The sequence below is a fragment of the Paramisgurnus dabryanus genome, chromosome 12 (assembly GCF_030506205.2).
Source record: "Paramisgurnus dabryanus chromosome 12, PD_genome_1.1, whole genome shotgun sequence".
In the NCBI taxonomy this organism is placed as follows: domain Eukaryota; kingdom Metazoa; phylum Chordata; class Actinopteri; order Cypriniformes; family Cobitidae; genus Paramisgurnus; species Paramisgurnus dabryanus.
This window is the reverse complement of record NC_133348.1, coordinates 27,112,304-27,131,933: the sequence shown is the minus strand read 5'-3', so window position 1 is coordinate 27,131,933 and position 19,630 is coordinate 27,112,304. Positions and strand designations below refer to the sequence as shown.

The 19,630-nt window shown below is 36.0% G+C and overlaps 1 protein-coding gene across 1 annotated transcript in view; it reads left to right on the top strand.

Annotated features, from left to right (window-relative positions):
* lrrc52 (leucine rich repeat containing 52) overlaps positions 1 to 19,195 on the top strand; it is a 43,611-nt gene extending 24,416 nt beyond the window's left edge. The window contains exon 2 of the mRNA XM_065257382.2: positions 16,647 to 19,195. Within this exon, the coding sequence (XP_065113454.1) occupies positions 16,647 to 16,966 (320 nt within the window). The 3' untranslated portion in view covers positions 16,967 to 19,195. The remainder of the gene's footprint in view (positions 1 to 16,646) is intronic.
* The last annotated feature ends 435 nt before the right edge of the window (positions 19,196 to 19,630 follow it).

Here is a 19,630-nt window from a genome sequence, read left to right as displayed (position 1 = left end):
CAAAATGCAAAATTAAAGATATGTAAAGAATTGTTTGCTTTATATTTAAAGGTAATATAAAGAGAGCAGGGACAGATAAAAAATGCTATTTTTCAGTGTTCTGTGTAGTTTTTATTAATGTTTTAAAATATTTAGTTTAAATTTGGTGTTAGATTAACCAGCAGGGCACTTTGCTTAATATAAATATGTATTTTAGAGTCATTTTTCTTGCATTGTTCTACATACAATGACCTGGGGACAGAAATGGCACCCATTCGGTGGAATGATCCATATAAAGTTATTTTAAAGGGTTTATATAAAGACCCTGTTTTTTTAGCACCTCTGGATTTAGTTACATACCATTAGTGGCTTAGGCAATTACTAATAAGCAAAGATGGTGGAATTTAAATCTGTTCTTTAAATCGAGGTCATGCAAGAACCAGGCAAAAGCCTTTGATATGAATTGGAATGCTAACCAATAGCATTTCCTAGATATAATAGCCCATTCATCATCTTACTAAAGAAGATGAGGAAGAACTTGAAAAAGCTTAAAAAACAAGAAACCTGATTGATAATGTTCTGCGTAGGTAAATATTTTAGCGACTGAATCTGTAGGGCGTTTACAGGACAGTCTCTACACTGCAGTATTGATACAAGCCCACTTTGCTAGATGCAAACACGATGGCTAGATAAATAATTCACAGCTATTAAAACCCCTGTGGGTTTTTACAAAGTTTATGCTGAATGGGGAAAAGTTCAGTTTAGTCTTTAAGTATTGATTTATGGAACAGGAATTAAAAATCACAAGACCTCAGTTGTTTCTCCTAAACAGCAATGAGAATGAATTTAGAGCAATGTTGAATTTTAACAAGCTGCAATTTGTAAAAAATTTTTATTAAAAAATAAACAAAAATCATTTAGTGATTAAGCAGATTTTTTTTACACCTGATCCAATCTACCAGAACACATTTTAATACCAGGTGTAAACAGCTTCAGAGGCCAAAACTACAGACTGCTGCTTTAACTTCCTTTCATTTGTCTCCCTGAGTAATAGATTGTAATAATGTCACGCTGTTTGAAGCTATAAAAAAATCTTAACAATGTCTTAAACTATGATCAGAATTTGCCAGGATATTATTTTATTATCATAAACTTCCAAGACCTAACAATCTGTGCTATGCTATTCCAGCCTGATCATGTAAATTGTACTGTATACTGTTACTGTATACAGTATATCATTGATTGTTATATTTGTGCCTTTTTACTTTCCTAACATTTTGATACATCATGAAGCATCGGTTAGAACTTGAATAAAGTTTTTCTTGATTGCTAACACACTATTTATAAAACAATTTACAAAATTTCTCAATTATACTGTATAGCCTAAAGTTCACAACTATAAACATGACTATACACCAACCTGCACAAAATTCAAACTTCCTGGGCCCGGTTCCCCGATAACGTTCACTCTTAGCGCGCTAAGAAGACTCAAAAAGATTTATCTTACCAAAGTTTTTGATGTTCCTAAGTGTGTTCCCCGAAGTGTCTCTTAGGAAGCTTCTTAACACGCTGCCTCTAAGTTCGACGTACAATGGCGCTGTCCCAAGCGAAGGTGCTGAATTATTTGCGATCAATTGCTCAGGGATCGATTTTCCACTTCACGCGAAAGTGCATTACAACGTTAAGAAAGACAACACGTTCTTTACAAATGGAACATTACTCAAATTATTCCAGTAACATTAATTTTAACATAGTTTAAGTTATCTGTAAAATATAGACTATTAATTAAATGATCAAATTGTCAGAAAATACGGGTATACGAACCGGGTATCCCTCGCTAATCATCCACCCTCCTTATCCCGTTGTGCCACTTGTGCCGCTTCTTGACATGGGTTTAACGACTTAAAAAAATTATATAATACACTTTTATAATAATGGTAAGGTACTTAACAATCAGAATTACTTGCTTTAATGCGGTATTGCTTGCCATTAATGGTTTCAATAAAAAGCAACTATCTACAATAAACAGAGAGAGTTAGATAGAGAATATGGTCTGAGAAGATCTAGCAGCTCCATAATGAGTTGTCTTGGGAGGCGATTTATTTTTAATTTAGCCACGTCAGGCAAATTGTCAAAAGGTTTAAGGGTTGACGAATAAAAAAATTGGCATGGACTAAACAGTTACGCGGCCGGTGTTATGTGGAAGTCTGTTCCCCCTATATGTTTCCCTTTAGTGTAGTGTTTTATAGCATTTTTATCACATTATACGTTTATTCTTTATATACATTGAAAGTTTTAATGGCTACTGAGATGTATATGTGTGCATTTATGTAATGTATCTTGACTGTTCTTGATTGTAAGTCAATTGTTTTTACAGTATGAATCATATTATATGTATAATATATATTTATTATGTTTGGAAACTTAACAGTTTTAAAACAAACAGTAAAGAAAAAAAGAAAAGAAAAAGACAGGCTATATGTTAAAAGACATAAAACTGTCAAATATGAAATATTTAATAAATTGTATAATAGAATACATGATATTATTGCTTTTTAGTATAACCAATTGAAATCTTTAATCTTTCTAAATAAATTATAAATGTAACGTGATGAAAACGCTATAAACATAGAGGGAACAGACTTCAATGAGGAACAAACACCGGCGCCGTCTTTGATTCATTAGTTCTGATACCAAATAAAGTCAACTGCATAATCCATTGCATAGTCCTGTATCCATTGCAAACATATTTTATTACAAGTCTTAAAAATCTCCATAACATAAAATCATTGTCAGCATACCATAGTTTGACTTGTACTGCGCTGCGCTGATTTCTATAGACTGCGGCGATAGCGTTTTGCGCTCAAACAACGCTATGAGAGAGCTTACGAATGGTCCAGACCAACCTTACGAAAGTGTGACTTACAGAAGATATACTTAGCGTACGAACGTTTTGGGAATCGTGCCATAGAGTTAAGAGAGAGGTTAAGGAATAGGTTAAGAACTACTTAGCGATAAGAACGTTTTGGGGAACCGGGCCCTGGTCAAAACCAAATATTTAAGTCAAAATCATACTCAAAGTTCATCTGTCAAAATCAAACTTTTGTCTCAGATGATCCACAAACCTAACAAATAGCCAGACTACTCCACTGCCTAGCAAAACACTGGTGAGATCGATTAAAAACACTTTAACCTCTTACTGGTAATCAAGAATGAGTGGAAAGTAAAATTAAAACACAAAAAATAAAATAAAAGCCCAATTGTAATACACTTTCATGTTTTTCGGAAACAAAGATTGTCCTTTGATGGGGAAAAAGAGTAAGCAAAATTACATTATGTTGAACTGACAGAATGAATGAATAGGCACCATGTGTTACATAGCTTAGGGAATGTGCACACCAAAACTTTTAAACGCACCTGAAAACGCCTGGAGGACGCCGAATGCCAGCTCTCTTCAGCTGAGTGCTTTGGTAACTCTGATACTTCAGCTGTGAGCCGGTTGGTTGTTGTGGTAATGTCTCGCCCCCTCCACGGTGATTGGACTGACATTAATGAACTGAGCTTTTCATCCAAAGTTAAATATTTTTCAACTCTCTGCACTCAGCGCTGAGAGTGGAAAAACCTTTTTTGAAAAACGCAGAGCTTCCATTGGAAAGAATTAAAAACATACGCCGGCCGCAGGCGTAAAAGCTTTGGTGTGCACGCCCCCTAAGGGTATCACTTCATAGACTTTTGGTGAAAGCCTCTCTTAAGCTGGGCGTACACGGTGCGAATTCTGACGGTCGGAACGTCGTGAGCTCTCGCCCACGACACGAGTGAGTTTATACGAAAATAATTCGGACGCAGTCACACACGACAAGATTTTACTGTACGACTTGACGAGTTCTGACGTAGGCATTTTCACACCTGTGAGGATGAAGTAGGCTACCTTTCGTTGTGGCAGAATGTACAAAAAATAAAACAAAAAGAATAGGGTAAAGATATTGGCTTAGTATATAAAACAGCCTGGAATTTCTGTTCTTTAGAATTTCTATTTATGCATTCCGAAATTGCAATATAGGTCTGCTGTGGTGGTGAAGGAATTTCTCTGGCAGTGATTGTTCGTGCTAGCGCATATGCGGTTTTACCGTTTTAATATATCATGTTTTTAGTGCCAAGTAAATATCTATATTGCTATTATTAATGTTACATATATTGTTGCTTTTTTATAAATATGACCGTTCAAAAAACACATTCAGTGGGCCTATTTATTTATTTGTAAATGTAGAATGAGGAGCAATGAGGTAAAACGCAAGCTAACGTTACACGTCTTTCCCTTTATAATTAAATTATTAAGACAACACATCTATAGCCAAATATTAATTTGTAAAACGAAAATAATTTAATTTAATATAAAGCACATTGTCTAGGCTTGTTATGTGCAAATGTTCGGTCAATGCGGTGTCTTGAAGTAAAAGTGAGACCGCAGCATTTATGCTCCTGTAACTGCACAAAATAAATGCCATACAGAAGGCATTGCATATTAATATAGGGCATTTTCACAGTAGGCCTATGTAAATTAATACATAGCAATACAAATATAGTATGAAAACAAATTAATCATTATTTAAATAAAGTTTCAGAGATAGCCTACATTTTTTGTCATTTAAATGTTCTCATCATTTCAAAACAAGCTAAGGCTACCATATAACTTACACTGGGCTATATCATTTGTTTCTTTGGTCGAAAATATGTAAAAAAATATATGTGTGTAAAAATACCGAACAAGCTCACTTGTTAAAGCAGAAGCTCCATAATATATGATCATCATGTTTATGTACTCTCTCAATAAATGCATATCTTAGCCTATTAAACATGGACATTCCGTTGCTTTTTTCTGTCGCGACAGCCCTTTTAATATCCAATCATTTATGAAACTACAGCAACTTTGGCACAGCTTGGATTACACAAAAATTGCGACATTCTTTGTACATCCTGTACTGTTTAAACCAGTGCAGTCTAATAATTTTTATATTTATTTATTACATAATTTAGTTGGCTTATTTTATGTTTACATTGTAAATAATGATAAAACATATTAACAAGTAAAGAAAAATCAACAAGTAAAACAAAAAAGTTTTAATATCAAAAAGCCTCGTTTAATGCTTTATGGTAGCACTTATCAGAACAGCGGTATAGCCTAAAACAACTACACTCTCTCCTGTTTCCACACACATCCAAAGCTGTGACCCGACATCACAAAAACACGTATGACAAGTTTTTCAGGCAAATAAGCTGATCAAGAGGTCGTCACTGAAAGGACCTGTCATATTTGTCATGATGTCCGGTAACCGGAGTGTGTGTGTGCGCGAAACATAGCCAGCTATAGAGTAGTCATCAATATTTGAGGTAGCAGTGCTACATTTGTCTTTCTTCTTCTGCTTTTTGTACATTCTGATTGGTCAAATTCAAGTGCTTTGCCAGATCGTCTCATACACCCGCACCAACACTACAAATTTATACCGACAGCTCCCGAACTTTTTTGACATGTTTAAAAATTATCGGGAGGTCGTAAGGTGCTCGTAACCTGCTCGGCTCGGCTCGTAATTCCTCTCACACGGTGCGAGCCGCGACCATACGAGCATGAACGATTTGCTCCCGAGGAAAAAAATCGCATGCGAGCCCCTACGACAGCAAAAATCGCACCGTGTACGCCCGCCTTTATAGGTAGCTTCAGTTACGATGATATTGTGCTTGGCTAAAGTGTTAAGCACTACAAACAAAAATGTCAAAAAAATTCTAAAATAAAGCAGGAATTTTCAATAAAATAGCACCGTTGATTAGGGCTGTCACTTTTTATTCGATATTCGATAGGGGTGTAACGGTATTACGAACCGAACCGAACGATCGCGATACACCACCCACGATACGAATCGCGAACCTCCCGTGTCGTGTCGCGGTACTCTCACGCCTCCTGCTGCCCATTGTTGAGGTTAATGTCACTTATCTCTGACTAACTAATCTATTTATTAAAAAAAATATTTGCATATATTTTATTAAATTGTATTAGTAATGACTAATAAGAGCTTTTTAAATGCTGTTCTAAATAGTATATTCCAAAGTTACTGTTTTCCAAGTGCATGTCATGTCATGTCACGTGACTTGGGAGTGAGCGCTGGTCACAGGATGGCTGCTCCGCCTGAGATTGCAGATCCCCCGGACACATTTAAGTCTCTTGTTGTGTGGGAACATTTTGGGTTTCCAGTGGAGTACAGGAATGGAATTCGTGTCGTAGACAAATCACACACAATCTGTCGTAACTGTGCGTGTGCTTGCGTTCGCGTGTGTGTGTGCTTGCGTGTCAGATCGGGTTAACCGAAGTGAAATAGAAGAACGCGAGAATAATTCTCCAGAACAAAAGTAAAAATGTAACAAAACGTCGTCTGTCTGAGGTAAAAACACGGGGTTTACTCGTTTGTTGCTATTTTAATCGCAAAAGAGATTTGATTTGTTTATTTTTGCCTGTTCAGCACAAGTTCGCGTGTTTAATCGCCTCCGCTGTCATTGTGAGAAAAAAATCATTAATACATCTATTTCATGATGTTAAACATGTAAAGTGATGCATGGTCTCTGTTCATCTGTTCTCTTCTTCACAAATAATTAAACACATTTTAACTTGAATGCCTTTTTTGTAAGTCCATGATTAAAAATGAACATATAAACAAAAACAATTTTTATAATTAAAGCATGAAATGACGAATAATAAGTGATGGCAGAATTTTTAAAAGTGAAAGTTTAACGCGACCTCTGGTGTGTGTGTGTGTGTGTGTGTGTGCGTGTGCGTGCGTGTGTGTGTGATGATTACCTTGATGAGTTCATTAATGATAATAAACCCACATTATACTCAGATTTACAGATTCATAGTACATTTATTTCATGCATTAGTTGACTTCAACAGTAACATTTTCAGCATTTTAGCTAAGGAATGATATTCATCACCTGATAAACAGCTAATTACAGTCCTGCATTACTAAAGTTAAAGTTTAATTGATTTTAAGTTTGTTTGCCAACGTTAATAAAGAAAACGTCAAGTTATTTTTGTTGTTGTTATTAAGTTAATCTATTGTTCCTTAGCATTGCTGGTAAAATGACAGGAACCCTACATCCACAGCAAACCGAACCGAATCGGACCGAACCGTGGCTCCAAAACCGTAAACCGAACCGTGCAATTGGTGTATCGTTACACCCCTAATATTCGAATATGCATTCCAACATGACGTGAAATATCCGTATTCGAACTATAAATAAACCATCCGTTTTTTTTAAATGCCATGTGTAGCGCATTTTTTACAGTAACACCTCGTAATAGGAAGGAGGCTGAGAGTGAGACCGACGACTGCACTTGTGCGCAAGAGAGGGAATTAAATGGGACCAAAATGAACCTCATGTGCATGTCAAGATAGAATTATAGTTTGTATATAAAATGACATATTGTTTATAGTGTTAAATATTATAGCAGAATAAAAAGCTTGTGTTAATACGTTCGCATTATGAAATTAGCATGTATGAAGATAATTTCATCATTTTTACAACGCAATGTGAACTTTATATTAAACAACAACAGCATTTGTCTTGTAAACGGATTTGAAATGATCACTTGCTGACTGTTGCGCGTCACATTGACGACAAGCTTAAATCAGCGGTAAGTTTAATTTCATCTCAAGTATCAAAGGGTTTGTGCTCTCTATCATTGAAAACGGGCACGCAAACAGCATGCGCATGCAGGGTTAATGTACTTGTGAATGACGGCTCACAAACGCGCGGGATAGGCTTTGTATGTGTGCTTGTTGTCAATGACAGTTCTGGTCACAAGCGCGGGATATGTGTGCTTGTCAATAACGGGCATTAAATCCACGGAATTCCGCTGAGTTTTCTGCCGAAATTTCGAAATTAAATTCCGTTTGCGTCTGCCTATATACTCCTGCTGCTATTTAAGTTGTCACGTTATTGTTTGTAACTGTTCTGAATCGTTTTTATATATATAAGTTTGTTATTCATAAGTTGTTAACCTGTTGTTTCAAACATTAAGTAAAAAAGTAATCCAGACAACCCTGTTATTAATTTTGTGATTGAATCTCCATTACGGTGGGTTTTTGATGCGCGTGGGGGGGGGGCGCCTAGATATTCGAATATATTCGGATACATTGCATGATATTCGAAATCCGTTCGAATTTGATTTTTCTCAAAAGTGACAGCCCTACTGTTGATAGCTCATTACATGCACATACTTTTAATAACATAAAATACATTACAATCAAATTGCTTAGCTCCATAATTTGAAAATTTTAAATGTATCCGAGGAGCTAATTGGATTCGAAAACTCCATGTGGAGTTGGTACTCCCTGTAGCTGATGTACAAGATCCTTTGAAGCGTTTATTGTTGTATTTTGGTAATTCCCCTGGTAAAGAGTGGGGTTTGATGAAAAAGACCTCTATAGAAATGAACTCGATTTATCAGATGTGTGGTTATTGAAATCATTTTTCTCTGTCAAAAAAAGATACGATGACAGCCAGTCTGGTTGTGTGGAATTACATAAGGTTCATACAACTTCAAAATAAATACCTGCTTTAATATAATTATACAGACTTTTTTAGACCTGCAGCCTGCACTTATCTACGTTCAACAGTAGACTATAATTATCACAACACAAGACCCACAATAATTGAAATTGGTAAAATATAGTAATAGAATAGTAATAAAAGTGTTTTCAAACACTCATAATGGGGTAGTTCTCAATGGCAGCAAATGTTCACTTTTTTTCTATCATACAATAGAAGCAGGTGTTTTTATGTAATAAAAAGGAATCTAAAGGTATCGTTAAAATTTGACATCACTTCCCATGAACAGCATGTCTTCTGTAGTGAAAAAGATACAAATGTTCTTCTGGGTGAGGTAATAATGTCTGTGTCCGAAATCTAAAGCAGCTGACTTGCTGCCCCGATGCCTCATGAGGCAATGACTTTGCCGGTATAAAGGCAAGTCCAGGAGTTGCATTTAGACAGCCTTCATATGCAACATAATGAAATTCTGTTTGAAATATGAACAATATTGTCCCAACTAATCCTATATTTGAAAACTACAATACTAATTTCTAGCTTGAAATCCAAATAAAAGTGAAAATATAACTTTATTTACACATAAATTTTGCTTGACGGGCATTTTATTTTTTCGAACTCAACCAGGTTTAACCAATCACATTCCCCGTGCACCCCCACACATAGAATTGTGGGACATTACAATGAAGGTATCTCAGGAGACAGGAAGCAAACCAAACATTACACTGAAAAAATGATTCATTCAATTTACTCAATTTTTAGTGGTTGCAATTTATTTTAATTTATTTAAGCTACATTTAAACAAAAGTAAAAAAAAAAGTACTGCAATCACACAACTGGTGGCCAATACACAAAATGACAACATAAACATCAGTTGAGGGCTACAACTCCACTTTTTAAATGACAATATCCTGGCCGGACCACTGTTGTGAGTGATATAAGTATTTGAAATAAAAATGATTTCTTAATGTCTAGTGACATATCAGGGCCATTTTATGATTAATTGATATAAATTCCTTTAAATAATTTGTTTGCAACCACTTACCTTAAAAAAATGGAGTAAATTGAATAAATCATTTTTTTCAGTGTAGATTCGGACATGTCTTGATGCCGTGCTTTTGAATGTTAAAGTGTGTTTGTGTGTGTGTGTGAAGGTACTGTGTGTGACAGCTCTGGCTGTCACACACCATTTTCATCACTACATCCTTAATGTGCTAATAATAATGTATTTATGAGACCTAATTAGACCCATGGTACACTTTATGGCCAATACCAATTAGCGGTACTAGCGCCCAGAGGATACATATTGAGTGCACGTGTGAGAGAAATACTGTGTCGTCTCAGATGCTGAAGCAGAGGTTTTTTTCTTGACAGCTATGAGATTAAATAGACACTTTTGAAATCTTCTACATTTTAAATTAAAGATGGGGTAGGCGTTTTATTGCATAATTTTTTTTGTTATGCTGCTTTTCACATCTTGATAGCAACAACTAAGTGGTCTAAATATATTTATCTATATATCTATATCTATATCTATATATATATATCTGCTGTTGACGATGTCATACCATAAAATGTTGATGCAATTACTGCATTTGGCCTGAATGCAATGATCGGATGTCCCCCTTACCTGTCAAACTATGTATTTGTATACTTTTCACAACCTACTCACACGGACAATCCCCTAATGTGTGATTGTTAATGACATCATATTGCAGAAACGATTTGAAAGCAGTACTCTCGCAAAAGTTTAATGTCATAAGTCAATCAATCTGCAATTGAATTGAACAATAGTAGTTTGAATGGGGAAGTATGTGCATTTCACTTTGTTGTGGCTTCTATCAATACATCTTTGAGCTTAAAAAGTAGAAAGTCTGTGTATGCATGTGGTCAGCTAAACAAATCGCATTGACAGACAACTATTTAACATTTTACAGCTCTGTTTGCCCTCAAAGTATCCAGGTCATTTGAAAGAAGGTGAATCTGACAGGAGTGTGAGCATTGGCATTGCCAGAAGCAACCCCTCTCCGAGTCTTAAATTATTACAGCTGACTCTCCCTGTACAACCTAAGCAGGACATTACTCTCCGTACAAATTTATCGGGGTGTTATTATGCCCATGCAGGGTGTTCAACTAAAATAGTTCCCCTCTCTGGCCATGTTTTATCTTACGTTGCACACAGGTTGACTGGACTGGCCCAGAAGAGCAGCATATTTTGCCACCCTGTTCATTTTTAGTCCAAAAACCTGGTGAGATGTTAGGTGAAAAATCAACCTTACAAGGTTAACCTCGTATTGCACTTATTCCCCTTTACATTTGGTCAACTTGAAGATTGGAAGCTGAGTAAAATTAAAGAGTGAGATTATTTCTGTAATGGCACATTTCTGATGAACCTATAATGAGTGTTCTGAGCACCATTCTTCAGTGTGTGTGCGCGCGCAATGACGAAGAACGACGCAAGAGACTGTGTTTTGAGCTAATATGCCCTTAAGGAATGTGGGATGAATCGAGAGAGAGAAAAAGAGCAAGAAAGATAATCATAGAGGGAGGAACTGAGATTATGTGAGAACCACAGTTATGGAGGTAATAAAAAGATAATGAGAGAAAGTGATGTGTTCTCACACAGAGAATCCCTTCCAGTCTGGAATGTCATGTAAGGTCATTTTGTACATTGGGCAGGGGGTTAAAAAAAGGCCTATTTTGAGTTAGGATATTAAATGAGAAAGAAGCAGATTTGAAGGCTTCATGGTCAGTTCAGAGTTATGGGCCATTTAGACAATAACTGTAACGACAACTATAACTATTTTAGCATCTACATAGACGATAATGTTATGTTAACTCTAAACTCCTGCACTGCAGTATTACAGTCACAAAAATGGATGTAGATGACCTGCTGTAGCTTTACATTTTTAGTACCAAACATCTTCCCTCAACTTTTCTCTCGATGGGAGTTTCTGCAGGTGATTTACTGACAAGGTACAAAAATATAATTTCCATAATGATAAAGTAGCCTGGTCTCATAAGAATTCGTTGGATAAGTCGTATGAATTTATACGAAGTGAATCATACAAAAACATATAATTATTTAAAAAAATCTTAACCCCAACGTCACTGGGCCTGGGGCAAAAGAAAATCGTACAAAAATGTACGAATGTGGTCATATGATTAATTAATATGAATTGGCCACCTCGTATAATACATACGTATTGCCATGAGATAGCGTTGGACAAATGCAATCTTCCGAAAGCAGCGATAAAGTTGCAATGAATTCAAATGAAATTTTTTACAAATGACTTATCTGTGAGCTTCATTCTTTTTTTTTAAATGTATGTGCCCTCAATTTTTTATTGAAAACGCAAATCTCCTCCCCTCCTAAACAATCTCTATTTACTTCCAGTCATATGGTATGGCAGGTGGCGGGGTCCGGGAAAAGATTGCAGCGATTAGCAAATAGCAACATTATTAATATCTGCAATAATATTATCATTAATATACCATTATTAATACCATTGTCAATACTATCATTATTAATATTATTACTACTCATCATCCCTATACAACTACTTTTATCATTAATATTATTGATATTATATTAAGATTACCATTATCAATATTATTATTATTATTATTATTATTATTATTATTATTTTATTAATATTATTATTGCTATTACTACTACTATTACTTATTATTTATATGATTTTTTTGTTACTCTTCTTCCTGATCCTTCACTCTCCCCCTAAGTCCGGATGAAATTAGTTTTTTTGTTAATTTGTTTATCATTACTATTATTACTATCTGTCATTTCATATTAATATCATTTTTCATTCCTACTATTATTATTATTATTATTATTGCTATTATCATCCTCCTTATCTACTTTGTTTATTTATTTACATCTAATTATGTCTGTTGTGCTTACAATCCTTTATTCAAAAAATTTCCACTCTTAAATCCAATTGCATTTACAGTTATATACACACACACATACACACACATACACACACACATCTTACTGGTTGTTATGTATGTTTTGTGAATCTATGTATTTGTATTTTGCATTTCACTTCTAATCTGTAAATATTGTAATTGTCTGTTTGCAAAAAAAAGCAAATAGCAACATGACCCAACTTCAAACGATCCAATCAGATCTCCATGGATAAATTCATGTCCAACACTACCTTTTTTCTATTCAAAAGTCACCACAGGGAAAATAAAACAATAGCTTTTTTATTTCATGCTGACTTTAAAGGAATAGTAAGTAGGATTTTAAGTGTGTTATTAATCAAAATCAATGTCTTTATTCATAAATATGTCCTCATTGGTGTCAAATGACCTCTGCCAATGATCTGACTTTTCTTTCTAAGCTTAGAATTTCTTCTCTTTACTTACATTGAACGGGTAAGTCCAAGGAGGCTTCCATGTCGTTATGCCGTATTGATAAACTATAATAGCAGAGAGGAACAAAAAGAACTAGCCTACCAACGCGTTTCCACAACGCATTTTCATTCAGAACACGTAAAAACGGACAAGGAGATCAGTGAGTACATAACGGCTACCGTAGTTGCAACACACATTTGGAAAAGCGAGGCACTAGAGAGCACTATTCGTTTGAATGCAAAATACAATTTTGTAAATCGTGTTGTGTGATTCATTTAAACTCCTTCTGCGATTTATACTCTTCTCCCATAATTTTTGCATCTGAAAGGGAAACTCCTACAAATGCATATATACAATAATGTCCATGGCTTTTTAATGCAAATTTTTTAGTATGTGTCTTTAGTAAATCCTGACAGTAGTTTTTAATGGGTAAAGAGGCGTTTGCGGTGTCATAAGCTGTTAGTAAATCAGGCCCAAAGTATATTATGTAGATATACTTGTATATATGATTGTAGGAGCATTAACATTCTGTAAATATAATTGTTTTGATAAAGTAAAAAATAAATGAAAATTATTTTCTGTAGTAATTCATAGGAGCTTAACTTGTATTTATCCCAGAAAATCCCTTTGAGATGCCTTGAGACTAGTCTTAAGGTACTTAAAAAAGCTTTAAATAGTTTTTATGTTTTTTTTTCTGACCTGATATGACCTTATGGATTTGGTAATTATAGATGAATTATAGCCAGAGGTCACAGTGTCTCTGCCGGGGCAGGTGGTTGTTCCTGCCCCATTTCACAGGGTGTGAGACGCACTAATCATCATAATGACTTACATAATGTCTATCTGCTATTTTTGACTGTATGAGAGGACATTATCTACCTCTAATCTCTTTAATTTAGCACAAAGCCTGCAAATCAGTAATCTGAACTCACTTCCCACACATCTCTGTCTGTCAAACATGAGTCTAATGTGTTGTTTTTTCCTACCATGTCAAATAACTGCCCCGTGTCCACAATTTTTTTTAACATGACATGCTGACTGTGAGAGATTTTAATATTTGTAATTTCTGCACCACAATTTTCAACAAAAAGTTAAAGTTAATTCCTGACAACTTGTAGATGGTCCTCAATGTAGAACACAACATCCAGGGGACCAAAATACACCAGTCATCATTTGAAGTGAATCCTAAAAGTTGTCTCTAATACCCGTTCTTTTCTTAGGACAACTTTGATGAACATTTTTGATCCACTTAAAATGTTGAGTAGTATAGTTAAACATATAAAAAATTCACATTTCTTCAACTGCTGAACCTTTGCTGTGTGTGATTTAGTGTGAGACTGTGCAAATCTTTCTGACAGGCTGATATGTTAAGCTGACAGGCTGATGCTCTGTTGGGCTTTGGACTGTAAGATGGGTATGATGTTTACTGACCTGTTTCCTCCTCAGGGGCACTGCTGGAGGGTCAGAGTGTGTGTGTGTGTGTGTGTGCGTGTGTGTGTGTGCGTGTGTGTGTGTGTGTGTGTGTGCGTGTGTGTGTGTGTGTGTGTGTGTGTGTGTGTGTGTGTGTGTGTGTGCGTGCGTGCGTGTGTGTGTGTGTGTGTGTGTGTGTGTGTGTGTGTGTGTGTTGGCTAATTTGGGTTAGGTCATAGACAGAATCTCTGTACAAAGTTGTAAAAAAAATAATAACAAGCTACAACATAACTGTAGGCCAAGCATTAGGTCAAGGCCCTAATAACACAAACAAAATGGAATTCAGTGAGTTGCTTTGGATAAAAGCCAAATCCATGAGCGTGTTATTCCATAAATTGTTTTTGAGAGCTGTTTGTTGTCTACCACATGCTATTAAAAGTTGCGTGCCAGCATTTTTTGTGATCTTCACAAGTTTTACAAAATGCCTTCCGATAAATTTTTCTTCTAAAAATATATAAACATACAAATTAGGGCTGGGCCGATACAACTGTCTGATACCGATGTCAATACCACAACCTTGAGTATCTGATGATACCGATCCAACATCACCTCTATCGTCCTTTAAATCAATTAAGCTGCAAATAACACACTTGTTAGCCGTACAAAAAGCTTAAACAGAGCTACAGAACTCAAAAGTTTTACTGTGCAACAAATTACTGTGCAAATTCAAGATTCAATGAAACGTTGTGCATACTGCTGCTTCATTTTTATTTAAATGTTTCAAACAGACTAGTAGCAACATTTTAAGTTAGTCAGCACAAAAATTCAAAATTAAATTTAAGGTGCAACTTTGGACAAATTAAAGTGCAACTTTGTGCAAATTCATGTTGCTCAGCAAGTTGTGCTTATCCCCAAGTTGCCATGACAAGGTCTGTGTTGGTATTGGATCAGATTGGACTCCCAGACTTCTGCAATATTCGATCCGGCCATTTTCGCCAATACCGGACTAATATCAAAACTGAATATTGTACCGGCCCACCCCTAATACAAATATATCAAATGAAAGAACCGGCCCATCTGCTTTCAAACAAACAATAAACAAACAAACAAAACGGGGAAAACTTTCATCCTATCTATATTTTTTCGCTGCTTACAAACTCTTAAATCTGGGTATTTTTCTTCAAAAATAATTTTTTTTTAGCAAAAAGCTGAAATAATTGCATTTTTGTGAAGGAATTTTGTTAGAGATCAGATTCAGAACAATTATCAAAACATACATAGTGTTTTTAAATTAGTAATTACTGTTTTTTATAAATTGGATAAGTGTGCTATCTAGTGGATAACATAAAAACTCATCAGGAACACTTTTTTATGCAAATGTTTTCTCTTAATTGACGAGACTGGTTTAAATAAAGTAGGTCCAAGCTTTCTTCCGAAACCGATAACTCCTCAATGGCGGGGAAAAAGTTAAACATGATTTGAAAGAAAGCTTGGACCTACTTAATATAAACCTCATCAATTAAGAGAAAACATTTACATAAAAAGTGTTCCTGATGAATTTTTATGTAAAGAAATTCTACAAAAGAAAAAACATACAAATGTGTACATGTGTTCATAGTGTATGTTTTACTGTACTTTTTGTACATTTTAAATATCTGCTTTTAGTTACCTTCTTGACCTTAACCCAAATCTTAAAAGGATTGATCTTCTTCGGAAAATATTTTTAGATATTTTTATTAAAAACCAGCAGGCTTGTGACTGTCCCATAGACTGTTATTCAATAGTCACTATTCAAGCCCAAAAAAGTCCATGTACCATCAGTGGTTGCTTGGCAACTACGTCAGGAGTCTGCTTGTGAACGCCCAAAGAGGAAAACTAATTGTTGAATAAAGTGGTTAGTTATTTTTTTTAGCATAAAAGTGTTCTTGTCACTTCACAATATTCTGAGGGAACCACTGATAGCACATGGACTTTTTTGTTCATTGTTCATTTTCATTCATTGTGGAGTAAACGATCCCAAACCCACCCCTAACCCTAAACCTGTCCCTATTATTAAACCAACCCAGAAAAAAACATCAGTGCATAATAAGTACAATGTATCAAATGCTTTTTGGTAGCACTTTATTTTACAGTCCTAGTTAATTCGTGTACTGTGTAATGTCTTGTCACCAGCCGTGAACTTTACTCTAACTTCTTTTAGTGAGCATGTTAGACAGTTATTTCTCTAATGTAAAATAATGTGAATCTTTTTAACACCCTACCCCGCTTATTGTGTTGTCTAGATGAGGGGCAGACTGTGTGCCAGGGACCTCCGGACATGCTGGGCCAGCGACTGGCCGAGGTGGGAATGCAGCTCCGATCGGAATGCCACCAGGGCCTGGGTTACTGGGACTACCTGTTCTTCATCGCCATCGGTTTCGTCATTTTCAGCGCTGGAACGGTGTCAGCATGGGTGATGGGCGTGCTTATGGTCCTTTACGAGCGGTACAGCAAGAGGAAGAGTGAGCAGCTAGACAGCGAGGATGAGGAGATGGTCAACCGGGGCGGAGGTGGGGGTAACCATGGCAATGGGGACCTTAGCAAACCAGGCATGCAGGTGTGACCTGAGGACAGAGGAATGATGGAAAACTTTAACATTACATGCCAGGAGCAAAGATTGAGCTGCACCTTCTTAAAGGATTTGGGATTTTTAAGTGCACTTTTTTAGAATGTGTCAACGCATTGCTTTTAGATTAAGATAAGGAGCAGAGGACAAGAAAGACAGACACAGACAGAAACAGACTTGAGTGGGTCACAGATCACAGGCTCATTCGTTCTGATGAATCTGGGGTGTGGCCTTGGTTAAATGCATATTAGTGTGCATTAGTATGCATATTAGCTCAAAAACAATGCTCTAGTGTTAGTAAAGTATTAGGCCAGGGTGATGCATTTGGCACCTAAGAGAGGAAATTGCGAAGAATCAATAAGGCAAAGAGAAAACTTGTTTTTTTGAAGTGAACAAAATTATTTATCTAATCCTGCATACTATCTCAGTTTTTATTCAGCTTGGTAAGAGAAAGAAATATAAATGGACAATATACAGGACAGCCTCTCAAGACTCATGCAGTGTATTTTGAGAGAAAAAATGATGGAAAATTCTTCTGAACTGTCTGCACAACTCAACAGTAGGGTTCAATGCTCTATGATGGATTGAGGACATTATACTGCAGGACTCAACAATAAAAAACATTTTGTTGGCCAGATCAGGGCAGTAATTGAGATATTTACTGACCCTACCAAAATGTCCTGTGGTTTCAGAACAAATATTATAAACAACCCTTTAGCAACATATTTTGGCACATTAAGACTGCATTTATGCAATTGGCAGATGCTTTCATTCTGTTTTAAAGGGACAGAAAGATAGTATTGTAAGTAGCTAAATAGTATTTTAATTAATGTTTGCTGTAATTTGATGTAAAACAGGTGTTTTGTTAAACCCAAAAGGCATTACAAGTAATTTTCACAGACCTGTTAAAATTGGTAATATAAAATACCTTTTTCTTCTAGAGGTCTTCACGGAGGACCTGTACGGGTTTGGGTCTATATTTGAAATCGTCGGCCAGATGGGTACCAGTTAAATTACTATGGATCTGTAATCCCAAGTCGATCGGACGACACCCAGACGACCTTTATGAATGATATAAAAATGTTAAAAAAAATAGTATAAAGAGGGTAAGCCTACCGGCACCTCTTCTGTCTGGACCTCCTAAAGCAGATTGTTAAGTGTATTGCACGTGAAGCATTGTTGAAGTCTGATTCAACAAAAACATGCATGTCGCATCTGAAGTATGCAAGGTCGTGTGGAGAAATGTTTTGATGCAATCTTCAGTAACACAATTTGTTAATTTGTTCTGTGCCTTTCCGGCTTGGTACGGGTCCAGGTTTTAAAAATAGACGGCCCGTGTTGGTTTCGTGTAGTGAATTTATGGCATTTCACAGTTCTGGACAAGGGCAGGTCCAACTTTAAAATATTAGATGGGTCCGGGTTGGTTTCATGTAGCACATTCATAGGTCTGTTAGAGTTCGGATACAAATATTTGGACCCGTGTCGATCCCTAGATTTATCTTATCTAACCCATACTTGTTAATAGTTTATATGATTGGTTTAACCTAATTTAGTTAAATTGATTTAGTTTTATTGTTGTTGTGTTTGTTGCTATTAGTATTATTATGATTATTATTATCATTATGTTCATTATTAGTATCATTATTTTGCTCAAAACATAAAAACGCATCTGTTATGAAAATTGTGACAGTTCTGTCCACTGGCCATCTTTATTGTTGAGCCCTGTATTTGATGTGATATTATTGATCTCAGTAAGCCTGTATGCACTGCACCGATAAGCCTTACACACAAGATGTAACCCGTCCAGCAATAACACAATTCCAGGTGATACTGAGAGCAATAGGGATGTGTGTGAATGCGTAAGTGTGTGTGGCTCGCTGCTGCAAAATCACTGTATGTGGGAAAGATTAAAGTATGTCAGCATTCTTTAATAAGTTTGGCAAGGCTTTAATTTTTTTATTCAAATGATTCTTCCTGCGGTTACAACACGTCACTCAAGGGCAGAGCTAAAGTCATCCCCCTCCCCACACACTGCACCATGAACATGATCTTCTCATGTATTTTATTCTTTATTTAACTTCAAAAGAGAAGCGTTTGGGTATTGTGTGATTTGAGTTGCTAAATCCATCTGTAATGGGTTGAAGTGCTTAAAGGAACACTCCACTTTTTTTGAAAATATTCTCATTTTCCAGATCCCCTAGAGTTAAACACGTGATTTTTACATTTTGGAATCCATTCAGCTGATCTCCGGGTCTGGCGGTACAACTTTTAGCATAGCTTAGCATAATCCATTGAATCTGATTAGACCATTAGCATCACGTCTTAAAAATAACCAAAGGGTTTCAATATTTTTCCTATTTAAAACTTGACTCTTCTGTAGTTACATCGTGTACCAAGATTAAAAGTTAAAATTAAAAGTTGTGATTTTCTAGGCAGATATGGCCAGGAACTATACTCTCATTCTGGCGTAATAATCGAGGACTTTGCTGCCGTAACATGGCTGCAGGAGGTGCAATAATATTACCCTTGGTAACTTTTTGTGCACTGCGTAATATCATTGCTCCTCCTGCAGACATGTTACAGGGAGCTGGAAATTGGGAAGTGGAGTGTCCCTTTAAGGCAGGGGTGGGGAACCCTGGGTCCTGGAGGGCCACTTTCCTG